Source organism: Oncorhynchus mykiss, chromosome 8 (assembly GCF_057628025.1).
Source record: "Oncorhynchus mykiss isolate SJ-2025 chromosome 8, ASM5762802v1, whole genome shotgun sequence".
Classification (NCBI taxonomy): Eukaryota; Metazoa; Chordata; class Actinopteri; order Salmoniformes; family Salmonidae; genus Oncorhynchus; species Oncorhynchus mykiss.
In genome coordinates, this window is record NC_143029.1 from 46,102,220 (window position 1) to 46,121,831 (window position 19,612).

A 19,612-nucleotide genomic window follows, 5' to 3' on the forward strand; every position below is an offset into this window, starting at 1 on the left:
TTCTGCAACTTGATTGTGGTAAATTGAATTGATTGGACATGATTTGGAAAGACCTGTCTATATAAGGTCCCACAGTTGACAGTGCATGTCTGAGTAAAAACCAAACCCATTAGGGTGAAGGAATTGTCTGTAAAGCGCTGAGACAGGATTTTGTTGAGGCACAGATCTGGGGATGGGTAACAAATAATGTCTGCAGCATTGAAGGTCCCCAAGAACACTGTGACCTCCATTCTTAAATGGAATATGTTTGGAACCACCAAAACTCTTCCTAGAGCTGGGTGATCTGCTGCCACATGCTCACCTGTGGAGCTCAATGGAAGTGGTTATTCTTGGAAGAAAGTGCTATTTTGAAAGAACTCACCTCTTCAACTTAATTTGACAAAGGTAAGTATTTTTGGAAACCTCAATCTGCTCTTTGATACCATATATAGAAATGTCTTACCTTTGTATGTGACTCTGTAGGAGGAATAGAAAGTATTTTATTTGCTCCAGCTGAAAAAAAGAGCATATCCTCTTAACTGCGTATTACACATTCTAGAAGGGTACAAGGTGAAGACCTAGATACAGACACTGGAGGCAGATGGTTTGAGTCTGATATTCATTATAATCCATAAGGGTAGGCAAGAGACTGGTCAGGGACAGGCAAAAGGTCAAACCAGTTCACAGTCCAGGAGGCACAGTGTGGCAGGCAGGCTCGAGTTCAAGGGAGGCAGAATGGTCAGGCAGGCAGAATTGTTTTTATTTATTTTTTATTTCACCTTTATTTATCCAGGTAGGCAAGTTGAGAACAAGTTCTCATTTACAATTGCGACCTGGCCAAGATAAAGCAAAGCAGTTCGACACATACAACGACACAGAGTTACACATGGAGTAAAACAAACATACAGTCAATAATACAGTATAAACAAGTCTATATACGATGTGAGCAAATGAGGTGAAATAAGGGAGGTAAAGGCAAAAAAAAAGGCCATGGTGGCAATGTAAATACAATATAGCAAGTAAAACACTGGAATGGTAGATTTGCAGTGGAAGAATGTGCAAAGTAGAAATAAAAATAATGGGGTGCAAAGGAGCTAAATAAATAAATAATAAAATAAATACAGTAGGGAAAGAGGTAGTTGTTTGGGCTAAAGTATAGATGGGCTATGTACAGGTGCAGTAATCTATGAGCTGCTCTGACAGTTGGTGCTTAAAGCTAGAGAGGGAGATAAGTGTTTCCAGTTTCAGAGATTTTTGTAGTTCGTTCCAGTCATTGGCAGCAGAGAACTGGAAGGAGTGGCGGCCAAAGAAAGAATTGGTTTTGGGGGTGACCAGAGAGATATACCTGCTGGAGCGCGTGCTACAGGTGGGTGATGCTATGGTGACCAGCGAGCTGAGATAAGGGGGGACTTTACCTAGCAGGGTCTTGTAGATGACATGGAGCCAGTGGGTTTGGCGACGAGTATGAAGCGAGGGCCAGCCAACGAGAGCGTACAGGTCGCAATGGAGGGTAGTATATGGGACTTTGGTGACAAAACAGATGGCACGGTGATAGACTGCATCCAATTTGTTGCGTAGGGTATTGGAGGCTATTTTTTAATGACATCGCCGAAGTCGAGGATTGGTAGGATGGTCAGTTTTACAAGGGTATGTTTGGCAGCATGAGTGAAGGATGCTTTGTTGCGAAATAGGAAGCCAATTCTAGATTTAACTTTGGATTGGAGATGTGGGATGATGTGGGTCTGGAATAGAGTTTACAGTCTAACCAGACACCTAGGTATTTGTAGTTGTCCACGTATTCTAAGTCAGAGCCGTCCAGAGTAGTGATGTTGGACAGGTGGGCAGGTGCATGCAGCGATCGGTTGAAGAGTATGCATTTAGTTTTACTTGTATTTAAGAGCAATTGGAGGCCACGGAAGGAGAGTTTTATTGCATTGAAGCTTGCCCGGAGGGTTGTTAACAGTGTCCAAAGAATTGCCAGAAGTATACAGAATGGTGTCGTCGTAGAGGTGGATCAGAGACTCACCAGCAGCAAGAGCGACATCATTGATGTATACAGAGGAGAGTCGGTCCAAGAATTTAAACCTGTGGCACCCCCATAGAGACTGCCAGAGCTCCGGACAGCAGACCCTCCGATTTGACACACTGAACTCCATCAGATAAGTAGTTGGTGAACCAGGCGAGGCAATCATTTGAGAAACCAAGGCTGTCGAGTCTGCCGATGAGGATGCGGTGATTGACAGAGTCGAAAGCCTTGGCCAGATAAATGAATACAGCTGCAGAGTAATGTTTCTTATCGATGGCGGTTAAGATATCATTTAGGACCTTGAGCGTGGATGAGGTGCAGCCATGACCAGCTCTGAAACCAGAGTGCATAGCAGAGAAGGCATGGTGAGATTCAAAATGGTCGGTAATCTGTTTGTTGACTTGGCTTTCGAAGACCTTAGAAAGGCAGGGTAGGATAGATATAGGTCTGTAGCAGTTTGGGTCAAGAGTGTCACCCCCCTTTTGAAGAGGGGGATGACTGCAGCTGCTTTCCAATCTTTGGGAATCTCAGACGACACGAAAGAGGTTGAACAGGCTAGTAATAGGGGTGGCAACAATTTCGGCAGATATTTTTAGATTGTCTAGCCCGGCTGATTTTGTAGGGGTCCAGATTTTGTAGCTCTTTCAGAACATCATTTTCAGAATGGTCAGGCAGGCACAGAGTCCAGAAACAGGACAGACTGGAGCATACCTTAAAATAGAAATTCATCTGCAGTCAAAATGACTGAGTGTTAAACTAAACCCCTTGATCGCAGTTCCTCAAAAAGCACAATCTGCTAATCAGCCTGCTCGCTGTAGTTAATCACCACTGCCACCAGTACTTGAACATGACCAGATTAACATTCCTCCTCTTTGTTCTGCAGTGCATGTCACTTTGCACGCCACTGTTTGTTACTAGCCCAGCATTTCCCATCCCCGGGACCCCAGGGGGTGCATGTTTTGGTTGATGATTAGTTGCTTTGAATCAGCTTTGTAGTGCTAGGGCAAAACCAACATGTGCACTCCTTGGGGTCCCAAGGACTGATTTTGGGAAACCCTGCACTAGCCTTGTCAAGTTTTGCATCCCTCATCCTCCCCTTCTATCTAATATCTCATAGGTTCTTCCAAGTATCTCCTGAGGGGGATTGCCATCACCACAGCAGCATAACTACCACGGCCTGATGATGAGACTCCAATCCAAACTCTACAGTCCAAACCCTCGATCCTTCTCCAGCCCTTGGCTTTCTGGTCCATTGTCATTCCCCTCCTGAATCCTCATTTTTTTCACATTTTTCTTTTGTGTTATTGACTGTACGTTTGTTTACATGTCACTCTGTTGTTTTTGTCGCACAGCTTTGCTTTATCTTGGTCAGGTCACAGTTGTTAATGAGAACTTGTTCTCAACTGGCCTACCTGGTTAAATAAAGTTGAAATAAAATGTAAAAGAATCATTCACATCCATTCCATTTCCTCAGTAAATATTCTAAACCAATTTCAATGTCTGGTCCTTCAAATAATGAAATTATATCAGCTGGGCTTCAATGGTAAATTTGAGAAATATTTAAACCTAAAAGGAGTGTTGTATGCTACATATGTAACTTTATTTAAAGTGTATAAAAAGTTGGATTTTATTTAGTCCTATTCTTTAACTTTGATTATTGGTTGAGATATGAATGCAACATATAAATTATTAACTTGAAGATTCGATTTGAAATCAACCAAAGCTTGAAACCATAGACCTTTATGTAATGTCTAGTTGAACCCTGGGTTAAAGTGAAACAATAGCTGTTGATTTCAACAAATTCTACAGAATGTAGGGCTGTTAACTGATATAAAGTATGGTTTTATTTGTTCTCTTAAACCTACCCTTGACTTTGGCAACAACAGTAAATCTATTTAGTAAGAGATATCTAAGTAATCATTCTAACGATGGCACATTGGTACAAGTTCATGACAAATGTCAAAGCTTAGCAGCGCTGGCCTTGGTTAAAGCCTTGGATGGGAGATTGAATGCATAGCTGTAGATCAACTCTCCAGTAGGAGGTGCTTCCCTGCTTATTTTTTTCTGAAGGTGGATCTTGAGAATCTGAAAGGTACAAATTCAACAGGTTATACAAGCTTTGTCTGGGGACAATAAAATGCCACTAAAATGTGCAGTTTTGTCACACAACAATGCCACAGGTCTCAAGTTGAGGGAGCTGCCTGCGGGAATGTTGACCAGACGTGTTGGAAGATAATTTAATGGTAATTTCTCTACCATAAGCCGCTTCCAAAGTTGTTTTAGATCATTTGGCAGTACGTCCAAACGGCCTCACAACTGCAGACCATGTGCATGGCATCATTTAGGCAAGCAGTTTGCTGATGTCAACATTGAACAGAGTGCCCCATAGCTGTAGGGTTATGGTATGGGCAGGCATGCGCTACCAACAATGAACACAATTGCATTTTATTGATGACAATTTCAATGCACAGAGATACCATGAAGAGCTCCTGAGGCCCATTGTTGTGCGATTCATCCGCCGCCATCACCTCATGTTTCAGCATAATAATGCACGGCACCATGTCGCAACGATCTGTATACAATTCCTGGAAGCTGAAAATGTCCCACCTTAGAATGTTCTGGATCAATGTGTATGACAGTGTGTTCCAGTTTCCTCCAATATCCAGCAACTTCAGACAGTGATTGGAGTGGAGTGGGACAACATTCAACCCGACACAATCAACACCCTGATCAACTCTATGCGAAGGAGATGTATGGTGCTGCATAAGGCATATGGTGGTCACCGGATACTGTTTCTGATTCTGATTTTAAGGTGTCGGTGACTAACGTTAAATCTATAGATTAGGGCCTAATGAATTCATTTCAATTGACTGATTTCTTTATAGCTCAGTAAAATCTTTGAAATTGTTGCATGTTGCATTTGTATTTTTCTTCCAAATAGGTTACGCATCACAATATGTTGACAAATTAAGTTGAAACAACATTGATTCAACCAGTTTGTGACCAGTGGGAAGTCTGATCGTTGACAATGACAGCCAACTCCCTGAGGATCAAGGAGTTGAGGGTGTGTTGTTCCAAGGGTTCAGGTGTGGGGATGCAAGGTGTAGAATGTATGGCTAAGCAATACAGGGAGGTAAAAATTTGTGTGTAAAAGATGTGAGAGAGAGCGTAGGATTATATAGAAGCCCATTTAAAAGGAATAGTGTGTGTGTGTGTGTGTGTGTGTGTGTGTGTGTGTGTGTGTGTGTAAGGACCAACGCTGGAGTAGAGAAGCAGGTAGGGGGAGTCAAACATTTAATCAAGAACAGACATGGACCAAGACATGGACAGCGTCAGCACACAGGTATACAAGGTCATATGACAATCAATGCTGAAGCTGGGAACAGAGACGGGGAACCAGACAGATATAGGGGAGGTAATGACAGAGGTGATTGAATCCAGGTGAGTCCAATAATCGCTGATGTGGGTGACAGGGGGAAGGCAGGTGTGCGTAGTGCTGGCGAGCCTGGCGCCTTCGAGTACCAGGAACGGGGAGCAGGAGCAGGCGTGACAGTATACATCTTTGTGTGTAGACAGGCAGGCATGGTCACTCTGTGATCCCTCAGACCATTGCCATGGCAGATGGCATGCAGCTCTTTGTGGTCACCCCAGGGGGTGTGGTCACCACTCTGGGGAAGGAGGCAGTTGCCATGGAGACATGACAGATGCTTCGAGGTTGTTGCAAGAAGAGGCCGGTGGGGCAGACATACAGTGCCTTGCGAAAGTATTCGGCCCCCTTGAACTTTGTGACCTTTTGCCACATTTCAGGCTTCAAACATAAAGATATAAAACTGTATTTTTTTGTGAAGAATCAACAACAAGTGGGACACAATCATGAAGTGGAATGACATTTATTGGATATTTCAAACTTTTTTAACAAATCAAAAACTGAAAAATTGGGCGTGCAAAATTATTCAGCCCCTTTACTTTCAGTGCAGCAAACTCTCTCCAGAAGTTCAGTGAGGATCTCTGAATGATCCAATGTTGACCTAAATGACTAATGATGATAAATACAATCCACCTGTGTGTAATCAAGTCTCCGTATAAATGCACCTGCACTGTGATAGTCTCAGAGGTCCGTTAAAAGCGCAGAGAGCATCATGAAGAACAAGGAACACACCAGGCAGGTCCGAGATACTGTTGTGAAGAAGTTTAAAGCCGGATTTGGATACAAAAATATTTCCCAAGCTTTAAACATCCCAAGGAGCACTGTGCAAGCGATAATATTGAAATGGAAGGAGTATCAGACCACTGCAAATCTACCAAGACCTGGCCGTCCCTCTAACCTTTCAGCTCATACAAGGAGAAGACTGATCAGAGATGCAGCCAAGAGGCCCATGATCACTCTGGATGAACTGCAGAGAGCTACAGCTGAGGTGGGAGACTCTGTCCATAGGACAACAATCAGTTGTATATTGCACAAATCTGGCCTTTATGGAAGAGTGGCAAGAAGAAAGCCATTTCTTAAAGATATCCATAAAAAGTGTTGTTTAAAGTTTGCCACAAGCCACCTGGGAGACACACCAAACATGTGGAAGAAGGTGCTCTGGTCAGATGAAACCAAAATTGAACTTTTTGGCAACAATGCAAAACGTTATGTTTGGCGTAAAAGCAACACAGCTGAACACACCATCCCCACTGTCAAACATGGTGGTGGCAGCATCATGGTTTGGGCCTGCTTTTCTTCAGCAGGGACAGGGAAGATGGTTAAAATTGATGGGAAGATGGATGGAGCCAAATACAGGACCATTCTGGAAGAAAACCTGATGGAGTCTGCAAAAGACCTGAGACTGGGACGGAGATTTGTCTTCCAACAAGACAATGATCCAAAACATAAAGCAAAATCTACAATGGAATGGTTCAAAAATAAACATATCCAGGTGTTAGAATGGCCAAGTCAAAGTCCAGACCTGAATCCAATCGAGAATCTGTGGAAAGAACTGAAAACTGCTGTTCACAAATGCTCTCCATCCAACCTCACTGAGCTCGAGCTGTTTTGCAAGGAGGAATGGGAAAAAATTTCAGTCTCTCGATGTGCAAAACTGATAGAGACATACCCCAAGCGACTTACAGCTGTAATCGCAACAAAAAAATACAGTTTTATATCTTTATGTTTGAAGCCTGAAATGTGGCAAAAGGTCGCAAAGTTCAAGGGGGCCGAATACTTTCGCAAGGCACTGTATATACGATGTGAGCAAATGAGGTGAGATTAGGGAGGTAAATGGAAAAAAAAGACCATGGTGGCGAAGTAAATACAATATAGCAAGTAAAACACTGGAATGGTAGATTTGCTGTGGAGGAATGTGCAAAGTAGAAATAGAAATAATGGGGTGCAAAGTATGAGGATTCTGTGTTATGCAATATAGCCCGTTACCATATATGTGATTGAATATTATCTGCTGTTGGCTTGTGTGGATGTATGTGTTATGCAACATAGCTGACTTGAGACATTGTTAACAGTTTCAGGGCCATGGGCCTTTCTCATGATGGAAAAATACAGAATAACATGAAGACAGGAACTGTGCAATTGCGAGAACAAACGGTATTTTGTTAGATAACAGGAGCCAGGTGCCTGATAACTGTGTATTCTACACAGCTACAGCGACTGACCGCTGAAGCGCTTAAGGGGCTGGGACCAGCCTCTGCGCCAACAATCAACGATAGGCTGGGTGAGTCTAAACCCCGCCCAGTCTCTACTGTGACAGGCCGGCTTGGAAGCAGGAACTACTTCTGTCATCAGAGTATATTATAATATCTTTGTCAGGAACAAGTCAGTTCTCTGTTTGCCCTGCGAGGTGGGACAGAGAGCCCGTATATACGAAAATTGCATTTACCACTTATTGCTTAGCTAATAAAAAATACATAGTATATAATCGGTGACTCAATGTCATATTTATCCGGATACCAGATTCGAATTAACGCGACTCTAACAAAAGGAGAAAAATAAATAAATACAGTCGGGGAAGAGGTAGTTGTTTGGGCTAAATTATAATGGGCTAAGTACAGGTGCAGTAATCTGTAAGATGCTCTGACAGCTGGTGGTTAAAGCTAGAGAGGGAGATAAGTGTTTCCAGTTTCAGAGATTTTTGTAGTTTGTTCCAGTAGTTTGTTGACAGCAGAGAACTGGAAGGAGAGACGGCCAAAGGAAGAATTGGTTTTGGGGGTGACCAGAGAGATATACCTGCTGGAGCGCGTGCTACAGGTGGGTTCTGCTATGGTGACCAGCGAGCTGAGATAAGGGGGGACTTTACCTAGCAGGGTCTTGTAGATGACCTGGAGCCAGTGTGTTTGGCGACGAGTATGAAGCGAGGGCCAGCCAACGAGAGCGTACAGGTCGCAATGGTGGGTAGTATATGGGGCTTTGGTGATAAAACAGATGGCACGGTGATAGACTGCATCCAATTTATTGAGTAGGGTATTGGAGGATATTTTGTAAATCGAGGATTGGTAGGATGGTCAGTTTTACAAGGGTATGTTTGGCAGCATGAGTAAAGGATGCTTTGTTGCGATATAGGAAGCCAATTCTAGATTTAATTTTGGATTGGAGATGCTTAATGTGAGTCTGGGAGGAGAGTTTACAGTCTAACCAGACACCTATGTATTTGTAGTTGTCCACATATTCTAAGTCAGAACCTTCCAGAGTAGTGATGCTGGATGCTTAATGATGGGAATCCAAGTACCAGGTGAACAAGTGTTTTTATGACTTGTGTAGGATTGCCTTCATGTTCTTGCATCTACTATGCACTGTGATTTAACTCAGGCAATATGGCTTCAGCAATAGGGTCTCAACAAAACTCTGCATGCATGCATGAAGTGCAGTGTCTGCATGCATGCATGAATGTGTGTGAGTGTGTGGTAGACGAAAGAGAGAGAGAAAATGTGTGGGCTAATGAACATGTTGGGTTCTGTGTGTCACCATCTGTGTGTATGAATTTTACCCTCTTGCCAATTTGTTTTGCTAAATGCTCAACAGACACATATTTCCCTAAAATCAATGAGGTTTAATGTAAGGAGTTACAGTAATATTGTACTTTTCATATGTCTTAACAGCTGACATAACTTGTCATAACCTTTCATAATATGGTCATAACACTGTCATGACACATATGTAGACCTGTTGTGACATTGCATTATTTTATGGCTGGTTATGACACCTACATAAGTGTCAAAACCCACTAAACCTGCCACACAAGCTAACCCATTCCATTACATCATAGCCTACTTGTAAACAGTATGCTTGTTATATAACATTTTCTGAAATTGACCATATTCAATTATAATTGTATTGTGCACACAGTGATGTCAGGCATGTACCTATGCTAATGCTCTGTTGCTGATGACTGGGATGAATGCAGGAGCAAAACAAGACACCCTCTTTGGCCTTGTCTAGACTTGACAGTTAATGCAATTTCTGTATTCTGATGACGCTGGGCCAATTGTGTGCTATGGGACTCCCAATCCCAGGCTGGAATCGAACCATGATGTCTGTAGTGACGCCTCTAGCACTGAGATGCAGTGTCATAGACAGATGCGCCACTCGGGAGCCTCCATTGTTAGAGTGGAGACATGAGCATATCGTCATTATATACAGATCTCTTTATTTTTAAAATGTTCTTAACTGTAGAATAATAGTGAGGAAATTAAAACTAGTAAATAAAACATATGGAATCATGTAGTGACCAAAAAAGTGTTAAACAAATATATTTTAGATTCTTTGAAGTAGCCACCCTGTCACGATCGTCGTAAGGAGCGGACCAAAATGCAGCGTGGTATGTGTTCATGATGATTTTTTAATTAAAGAAAGCACTGAACACTGAATACAAACTATACAAAACAATAAACGAATAACGACCGTGAAGCAATAATGAGAACTGTGCTGACACAAGCAACTAACATAGACAATCACCCACAACCCACAATGACAAAACAGGCTACCTAAAATATGGCTCCCAATCAGAGACAATGACTAACACCTGCCTCTGATTGAGAACCATATCAGGCCAAACATGGAAACAGACAAACTAGACATCCAACATAGAATGCCCACTCAGATCACCCCGTGACCAAACAAAACATAGAAACATGCAAAGCAAACTATGGTCAGGGTGTGACACACCCTTTGTATTGATGACTTCTTGCACACTCTTTGCATTCTCTCAACCAGCTTCACCTGGAATGCTTTTCCAACAGTCTTGAAGGATTTCCCACATATGCTGAGCACTTGTTGGCTGCTTTCCCTTCACTCTGTGGGCCAACTCCTCCAAAACCATCTAAATTGGGTTGAGGTTGGGGGATTTTGGAGGCCAGGTCATCTGATGCAGCACTCCATCACTCTCCTTCTTGGTCAAATAGCCATTACACTGGAGGTGTATTGGGTCATTATCCTGTTGAAAAGCAAATAATAGTTCCACTAAGCGCAAACCAGATGGGATGGCGTTTCACTGCAGAATGCTGTGGTAGCCATGCTGGTTAAGTGTGCCTTGAAATTCTAAATAAATCACTGACAGTGTCACCAGAAAAGCACACCCATACCATCACAGCTCCTCCTCCATGCTTCACGGTAGGAACCACACATGCGGAGACACGACAGTTGGAACCAAAACTCGCAAATTTGGACTCAGACAAAAGGACAGATTTCTACCGGTCTAATGTTCATTGCTCATGTTTCTTGGCCCAAGCAAGTATCTTCTTATTGGTGCCTTTCACAAAGTCTCCTCTGAACAATTGATGTTGAGATGTGTCTGTTATTTGAGATGTGTCTGTTACTGTGAGCATTTATTTGGGCTATTTGCAATGCCGATTGGGTCTTAAGCATGTGGTCAAAACGCAATCTTTTTAATGCAACGTGTGTAAAGTAAGCAGGTGCAGGCGCTAAATTGACGCATTCACGCGTTAAGTTAACGTCTTCACGTGCTAACGCCTATATGCGTCAAATAAGCGTGTGCAAATGTACTTGCAGGCGGTCCAACATGTGCTAAATAAACAGCTGCAAGCGGTCCTGCACACGTCAAATTACGGCCTACAGCTGCTAAATAAACACCTACACACACTAACTTAACGCATTCTGTAATATGCTAATTTCACTATTAAAAGCCCTGCCGAAAAAAACATGCAAACTGTAACAGCCACAGAAACATATTGGACTAAATTAATACTAACAAGATAAATTACATTCTAGCAAGATTGTTGCTTGAATGCAGGGTCAGGCGTACATAGATTAGACAACGGAGATACTCCAAAAACATCCTGCTCAAAATCCTGGTAGTTGTCGATTTTTGGAATATGTTGTCTCTAGTTTGCTTTATTATTGACTAAAGGAAGACAAGCTACCTAAATGTGGTTTATCAGCTAGTACTGAAGCAGGACACGTTTTTGAGTTGTGTTTTTAAAATAAACTACTGCAGCATAAATACTGGAGGCTGAAACAGGAGGGGTCAGGAGACACTGTGGCCCCATCCGAGGACACCCCCGGACAGGGCCAAACAGGAAGGATATAACCTCACCCACTTTGCCAAAGCACAGCCCCCACACCACTAGAGGGATATCTTCAACCACCAACTTACCATCCTGAGACAAGGCCGAGTAGAGCCCACAAAGATCTCCGCCACGGCACAACCCAAGGGGGGGACGCCAACCCAGACAGGAAGGTCACATCAGTGACTCAACCCACTCAAGTGACGCACCCCTGTAATAGGGTTAGAGGCAGAGAATCCCAGTGGAAAGAGGGGACCCGGCCAGGCAGAGACAGCACGGCCAGACTACACTCAATCATATGACACACTGAAGAGATGAGTCTTCAGTAAAGACTTAAAGGTTGAGACCGAGTTTGCGTCTCTTACATGGGTAGGCAGACCATTCCATAAAAATGGAGCTCTATAAGAGCCCTGCCTCCAGCTGTTCTAGTGACAATTAGGAGGGACAATTAGGAGGCCTGCGTCTTGTGACCGTAGCGTGCGTGTAGGTATGTACGGCAGGACCAAATCAGAGAGATAGATAGGAGCAAGTGTAACAGTACAAATTTAGACCGTCCCCTCGCCCATAGCCGGGCGCGAACTAGGGACCTTCTGCACACATCAACAGTCACCCTCGAAGCATCGTTACCCATCGCGCCACAAAAGCCGCGGCCCTGCAGAGCAAGGGGTACTACTACTTCAAGGTCTCAGAGCAAGTGACGTCACTGATTGAAACGCTACTTAGCGCCCACGCTAACTAAGCTAGCCGTTTCACATCCGTTACACTCACCCCCCTTTTGACCTTCCTCCTTTTTCCGCAGCAACCAGTAATCCGGGTCAACAGCATCAATGTAACAGTACAAATTTAGACCGTCCCCTCGCCCATACCCGGGCGCGAACCAGGGACCTTCTGCACACATCAACAGTCACCCTCGAAGCATCGTTACCCATCGCTCCACAAAAGCCGCGGCTCTTGCAGAGCAAGGGGAACTACTACTTCAAGGTCTCAGAGCAAGTGACGTCACTGATTGAAACGCTACTTAGCGCCCACGCTAACTAAGCTAGCCGTTTCACATCCGTTACACAAGCCCATGTAATGCTTTGTAGGTTAGCAGTAAAACCTTGAAATCAGCCCTTGCCTTGACAGGAAGCCAGTGTAGGGAGGCTAGCACTGGAGTAATATGATCAACATTTTGGTTCTAGTCAGGATTCTAGCAGCCGTATTTAGCACTAACTGAAGTTTATTTAGTACTTTATCCGGGTAGCCGGAAAGTAGAGCATTGCAGTAGTCTAACCTAGAAGTGACAGTTGATTTGTCAGAGGACAAACCATTCACAGATACAAACTGATATCTTTCCGACAGATAAGATCTAAACCAGACCAGAACTTGTCCGTGTAGACCAATTTGGGTTTCCAATCTCTCCAAAAGAATGTGGTGATCGATGGTATCAAAAGCAGCACTAAGGTCTAGGAGCACGAGGACAGATGCAGAGCCTCGGTCTGATGCCATTAAAAGGTAATTTACCACCTTCACAAGTGCAGTCTCAGTGCTATGATGGGGTCTAAAACCAGACTGAAGCATTTCGTATTCATTGTTTGTCTTCAGGAAGGCAGTGAGTTGCTGCGCAACAGCCTTTTCTAAAATTTTGAGAGGAATGGAAGACTCGATATAGGCCAATAGTTTTTTATATTTTCTGGGTCAAGGTTTGGCTTTTTCAAGAGAGGCTTTATTACTGCCACTTTTAGTGAGTTTTGTACACATCCGGTGGATAGAGAGACGTTTATTATGTTCAACATAGGAGTGCCAAGCACAGGAAGCAGCTCTTTCAGTAGTTTAGTTGGAATAGGGTCCAGTATGCAGCTAAGGTTTAGAGGCCATGATTATTTTCATAATTGTGTCAAGAGATATACTACTAAAACACTTCAGCGTCTCTCTTGATCCTAGGTCCTGGCAGAGTTGTGCAGACTCAGGACAACTGAGCTTTGAAGGAATACGCAGATTTAAAGAGGAGTCAGTAATTTGCTTTCTAATAATCATGATCTTTTCCTCAAAGTTGATGAATTTATCACTGCTGAAGTGAAAGCCATCCTCTCTTGGGGAATGCTGCTTTTTAGTTAGCCTTGCGACAGTATCAAATAGGAATTTCGGATTGTTCTTATTTTCCTCAATTAAGTTGGAAAAATAGGATGATCGAGCAGCAGTAAGGGCTCTTCGGTACTGCACGATACTGTCTTTCCAAGCTAGCTGGAAGACTTCCAGTTTGGTGTGGCGCCATTTCCGTTCCAATTTTCTGGAAGCTTGCTTCAGAGCTCGGGTATTTTCTGTGTACCAGGGAGCTAGTTTCTTATGAAAAATGTTTTTCGTTTTTAGGGGTGCAACTGCATCTAGGGTATTGCGCAAGGTTAAATTGAGTTCCTCAGTTAGGTGGTTAACTGATTGTTGTCCTCTGGCGTCCTTGGGTAGACAGAGTGAATCTGGAAGGACATCAAGGAATCTTTGTGTTGTCTGTGAATTTATAGCATGACTTTTGATGTTCCTTGGTTCGGGTCTGAGCAGATTATTTGTTGCAATTGCAAACGTAATAAAATGGTGGTCTACAACATATCAGCTTTCGAACAGGGTAGACTTTAATGTGCACGATCATTTCATTTTTGGAATATTTACATTCCATCAAAGCCTATTAGGGTAAAATAACTTCAGGCATTACCCAGTACTATATAGTACTGCTTCAAAGGAATAGTGTTCCGATTCCTTCTGCTTTATTTTCACACAATTGTGTCTTGCAGAAGGGAACTATGATGAGGAGCTTGGAGTGGGCAAGGGGGAGGCTGATGAAACAGCAGAGAAGACCTGATTCATCAAGTATCACAGTTAATTCTGATAATTCTCACCTGGTTGGCATGCACAACACAACAAGGTATTCAACATTAAGCCCAATAAAATATAACATTTTATTAAAACATGTATCCCAATTTACTAGTCAAGCAACGTTGAAATGTTATGAACTACAAACAATCTATGGTTCTTTGAGTCAATGAATCAATTGAAAGTGACTACAATTAGAAATTATTTCAAAACCACTGTGCCAGTAAAGGAGACAAAAAAAGGAATCTGCTTATATGGTTCTGTTTACATTTTTTCAGACACTTCAATCCGACACTTGTTAATGTTTGATGTCAGGCAAAACGTCTTCAGCCACCGTAGGATGGAGAGCCGCTGGTTGGCATTTTTGACTGCAGTGTCTGTGGGTGTACCAGGAAAAGATGTTAGAAGTTAGGTTCCCATGATATTGAAGCTTCTTACCATCTCCACTGTAAATTATACATTTTACGTACGTCATATTTTATAGATCTGCTTTCAACACCATCCTGACCCACAAACTGGTTAGCAGACTCAGGCCTCTGGGTGCAAACCCTGTAATACCAAATACATTTTTTATATTATCACAAGAATGTGTATCCCCAGAATGGACCCAACAACTAAACAAACTGACGACACTACCATGGTACACCTAATCACCAGTGATCATGAGTACATGAAGGAGCTGTGGGATCTGACATAATGGTGATAGGACAAGTCTCAGTGTAGGCAAAACAAAGTAGATGGTGATACTTGACCATTTTCCCATCTACTGTACATTGACATGGAGATGATCAGCAGCTTCAAGTTCCTGGGCACTAATCTTTTCTGCCCTCAGTCACTTCACACAAAAAGTCCCACCAGTGCTTCTCCACTACCCTCATCAACTTGCTGCACCATGACCTGTGTACCAACTACAGTGTCTGTTTTTATTGCCATAACACATGTAAATGAAATGTCCATATTTACTGTAAGATGTATTTATGGTAACATAGTCCCTTAAAATACAGTTCAAGTCGGGAATTAGCATACACGTCAGCCAAATAAATTCATGTTAACTCAGTTTTTCAGAATTCCTGACATTTAATCCTAGTAAAAATTCCCTGTTTTAGGTCAGTTAGGATCACCACTTTAATTTGAAATGTCAGAATAATAGTAGAGATTTATTTCAGCTTTAATTTCTTTCATCACATTCCCAGTGGGTCAGAAGTTTACATACACTCAATTAGAATTTGGTAGCATTGCCTTTAAATTGTTTAACTTAGGTCAAAGTTTCGGGTAGCCTTCCACAAGCTTCCCACAATAAGTTGGGTGAATATTGACCCATTTCTCCTGACAGAGCTGGTGTAACTGAGTCAAGTTTGTCGGCCTCCTTGCTCGCACAAGCTTTTTCAGTTCTGCCCACAAATTTTTCTATGGGATTGAGGTCAGGGCTTTGTGATGGCCACTCCAATACCTTGACTTTGTTGTCCTTTTTAAGCCATTTTGACACAACTTTGGAAGTACGCTTGGGGTCATTGTCCATTTGTGATCAAGCTTTAACTGATGACTTGAAATGTTGCTTCAATATATCCACAAAATTTCCCTTCCTCTTGATGCCATGTATTTTGTGAAGTGCACCAGTCCCTCCTGCAGCAAAGCATCACCACAACATGATGCTGCCATCCCCAGTGCTTCACGGTTGGGATGGTGTTCTTCGGCTTGCAAGCGTCCCCCTTTTTCCTCCAAACACAATGATGGTCATTATGGGCATTTTTATTTTTATTTCATCAGACCAGAGTACATTTCTCCAAAAAGTATGATCTTTGACCCCGTGTGTAGTTGCAAACCGTAGTCTGTTTTTTTTATGCGGTTTTGGAGCAGTGGCTTCTTCCTTGCTGAGCGGCCTTTCAGTTTATATTGATATAGGACTTGTTTTACTGTGGATATAGATAATTTGGTACCTGTTTCCTCCAGCATCTTCAAAGGGGTCTGAGCTGTTGTTCTGGGATTGATTTGCACTTTTCGCACAAAAGTACGTTCATCTCTAGGAGACAGAACGTGTCTCCTTCCTGGGCGGTATGATGGCTGCGTGGTCCCATGGTGTTTATACCTGCGTACTATCGTTTGTACAGATGAACGTGGTACCTTCAGGCATTTGGAAATTGCTCCCAAGGATGAACCAGCCTTGTGGGGGTCTACAATTTTTTTTCTGAGGTCTTGGCTGATTTCTTTTGATTTTCCCATGATGTCAAGCAAAGAGGCACCGAGTTTGAAGGTAGACCTTGAAATACATCCACAGGTACACCTCCAATTGACTCAAATTATGTCATTTAGCCTATCAGAAACTTCTAAAGCCATTACATAATGTTCTGGAATTTTACAAGCTGTTTAAAGGCACAGTCAACTTAGTGTATGTAAACTTCTGACCCACTGGAATTGTGATACAGTGAATGAATCTGTCTATAAACAATTGTTGGAAAAATAACTTGTGTCATGCACAAAGTAGATGTCCGACTTGCCAAATCTATAATTTGTTAACAAGAAATTTGTAGAGTGGTTGAAAAGCGAGTTTTAATGACTCCAACCTAAGTGTATGTAAACCTCTGACTTCAACTACACGTACCTTCTCGAACTTCTCTCTGAAGTCATTTTCCGCCATTTCTTTCAGTTCTGGCACAGGAGGTTGTAGGCCGCACACTTGCCGGTATAGCCTCTCTGAAATACATTTTGGCTATACTCCCCCATGTACCAGACAGACAGCAATCATGCGGCCCACCTGCTTGTATACGCAATACGTGTTGTCACACAAAAGACAAACAGTAAATACAGGACACATTACATAACATGCAAAAATCAAATGTCTTACTCAAGTCATACATATTTCCATAAACAAACGTGTCTTTGTTGGTGTAAGTGTAACTCACCTTGAGAGTTGCTAGAAAGGCATTTTTGCCAGTCAGGTCCCTCAAATATTGCAGAGGAATTGTCACGTTCTGACCTTAGTTCTTTTGTTATGTCTTTGTTTTAGTATGGTCAGGGTGTGAGTTGGGTGGGTTGTCTATGTTAGTTTTCCTATGACTTGCTATTTCTGTGTTTGGCCTGGTATGGTTCTCAATCAGAGGCAGCTGTCAATCATTGTCCCTGATTGAGAACCATATTTAGGTAGTCTGTTTTCTATTGTGTTTCGTGGGTGATTATTTTCTGTTATCTGTTGTGTGTCTGCACCAGCCAGAACTGTTTTCGGTCGTTCTCTTTGTTAGTTTTGTTATTTCCGTGTTCATTTAATAAATATGGGCACATACCACGCTGCACCTTGGTCCTCCTCTTCTTCCCACGAAAGCCGTTACAGAATCACCCACCACCTAAGGACCAAGCAGCGTGGTAACGGGCAGCAGCAGCAGAAGCGAGATCTGGACTATGTTATAACATGGGACAAAATAGAGAGGTGGTCGGTCGACCCAGGGAGAGTGCCGGAGCCCGCCTGGGATTCTCTGGAACAATGTGAGGAGGGATACTGGAGAATGGAGTTGGCACGGCGGTCAAGGAAGCCCAAGAGGCAGCCCCAAAAATGTATTGGGAGGGGCACATGGTGAGTGTGGATAAGTCAGGTAGGAGACCTGCGCCAACTCCCTGTGCTTACCGTGGAGAGAGAGGGACCGGGCAGGCACCGTGTTATGCCGTGAGGCGCACGGTGTAACCGGTGCGCAGGCATAGCCCGGTGCGATACATAGCAGCGCCCCGTATCGGCCGGGCAAAAGTGGGCATCGAGCCAGGTGCCATGAAGCCAGCTCAGCACATCTGGTCTCCAGTGCGTCTCCTCCGGCCGGGGTACATGGCACCAGCCTTACGCATGGTGTCCCCGGTTCGCCAGCACAGCCCAGTGCGTGCTATTCCACCTTGCCACACTGGCCTGGCAACGGGGAGCATTCAACTAGGTAAGGTTGGGCAGGCTCGGTGCTCGAGAGCTCCAGTGCGCCTTCACGGTCCGGTCTATCCGGTGCCACCTCCACGCACCAGCCCTCCGGTGGCATCCCCACGCACCAGGCTGTCTCTCCGTCTCCTTCCTACAGGTGCTTCCGCCTGTCCAGCGCTGCCAGAGTCTCCCTCCAGTGCGGATCTGCCAGAGTCTCCAGTCTGTCCTGAGCTGCCAGAGTCTCCCGTATGTCCTGAGCTGCGAGTCTGTCCTGAGCTGCCAGAGTCTCCCGTCTGTCCTGAGCTGCCAGAGTTTCCCGTCTGTCCTGAGCTGCCAGAGTCTCCCGTCTGTCCTGAGCTGCCATTGTCTCCCGTCTGTGCTGAGCTGCCAGAGTCTCCCTTCTGTCCTGAGCTGCCAGAGCCGCCAGTCAGCCAGGAGCTGCCAGAGCCGCCAGTCAGCCAGGAGCTGCCAGAATCGCCCTTCACTCCGGAGTTGCCGGAGTCTCCCGCCTTTCTGGTGCTGCCGGAATCTCCTGTCCATTCGGGACCCGTGGCTTGGGTCTCCAGTTCGAGGTCGGCGGTGAGGGTCGCCCCTCTTTAGAGGCCACGGAGGCGGGCTAAGAGGCGGACAAGGACGATGGCGGACAGACACCCACCCAGACCCTCCCCTATAGGTTCAGGTTTTGCGGCCGTAGTCCGCACCTTTGGGGGGGGGGGGGGGGGGGGGTGTACTGTCACGTTCTGACCTTAGTTCTTTTGTTATGTCTTTGTTTAGTAGACACCCACCCAGACCCTCCCCTATAGGTTCAGGTTTTGCGGCCGTAGTCCGCACCTTTGGGGGGGGGGGGGGGGGGGGGGGGGTGTACTGTCACGTTCTGACCTTAGTTATTTTGTTATGTCTTTGTTTTAGTATGGTCAGGGCGTGAGTTGGGTGGGTTGTCTATGTTCGTTTTTCTATGATTAACTATTTCTGTGTTTGGCCTGGTATGGTTCTCAATCAGAAGTAGCTGTCAGTCGTTGTCCCTGATTGAGAACCATATTTAGGTAGCCTGTTTTCTATTGTGTTTCGTGGGTGATTGTTTTCTGTTATCTGTTAGTTTTGTTATTTCCGTGTTCATTTAATAAACATGGACACATACCATGCTGCACCTTGGTCCTCCTCTTCTTCCACCATCAACGGCCATTACAGGAATGGATGGCACTCATTAGCAGCCGGGGAAAATCTCTTGAGGGACCACCCTCACCAGCTACCCCTTTTCCGTCAGCATCCCTAAAAACCATGTCTATTTTTGCCTCCGGATTAAAGCATCTCATTGCACCCTAAACGTTGTCCCTCATCACATTAATTTGGTTGGAATCAGG

At 44.1% G+C, this 19,612-nt stretch overlaps 1 protein-coding gene across 1 annotated transcript; it reads left to right on the top strand.

Annotated features, from left to right (window-relative positions):
- Positions 1-18,116: 18,116 nt before the first annotated feature.
- Positions 18,117-18,851, top strand: LOC149981667 (uncharacterized). Its single transcript, XM_090183050.1, has one exon. It carries the CDS (start codon positions 18,117-18,119, stop codon positions 18,849-18,851), a length of 735 nt encoding a protein of 244 aa, XP_090039176.1.
- The last annotated feature ends 761 nt before the right edge of the window (positions 18,852-19,612 follow it).

Excerpts from the sequence above, each read along its gene's own strand:
- LOC149981667 (XM_090183050.1), top strand. The coding sequence starts at position 18,117 with ATGAAGCCAGCTCAGCACATCTGGTCTCCAGTGCGTCTCCTCCGGCCG.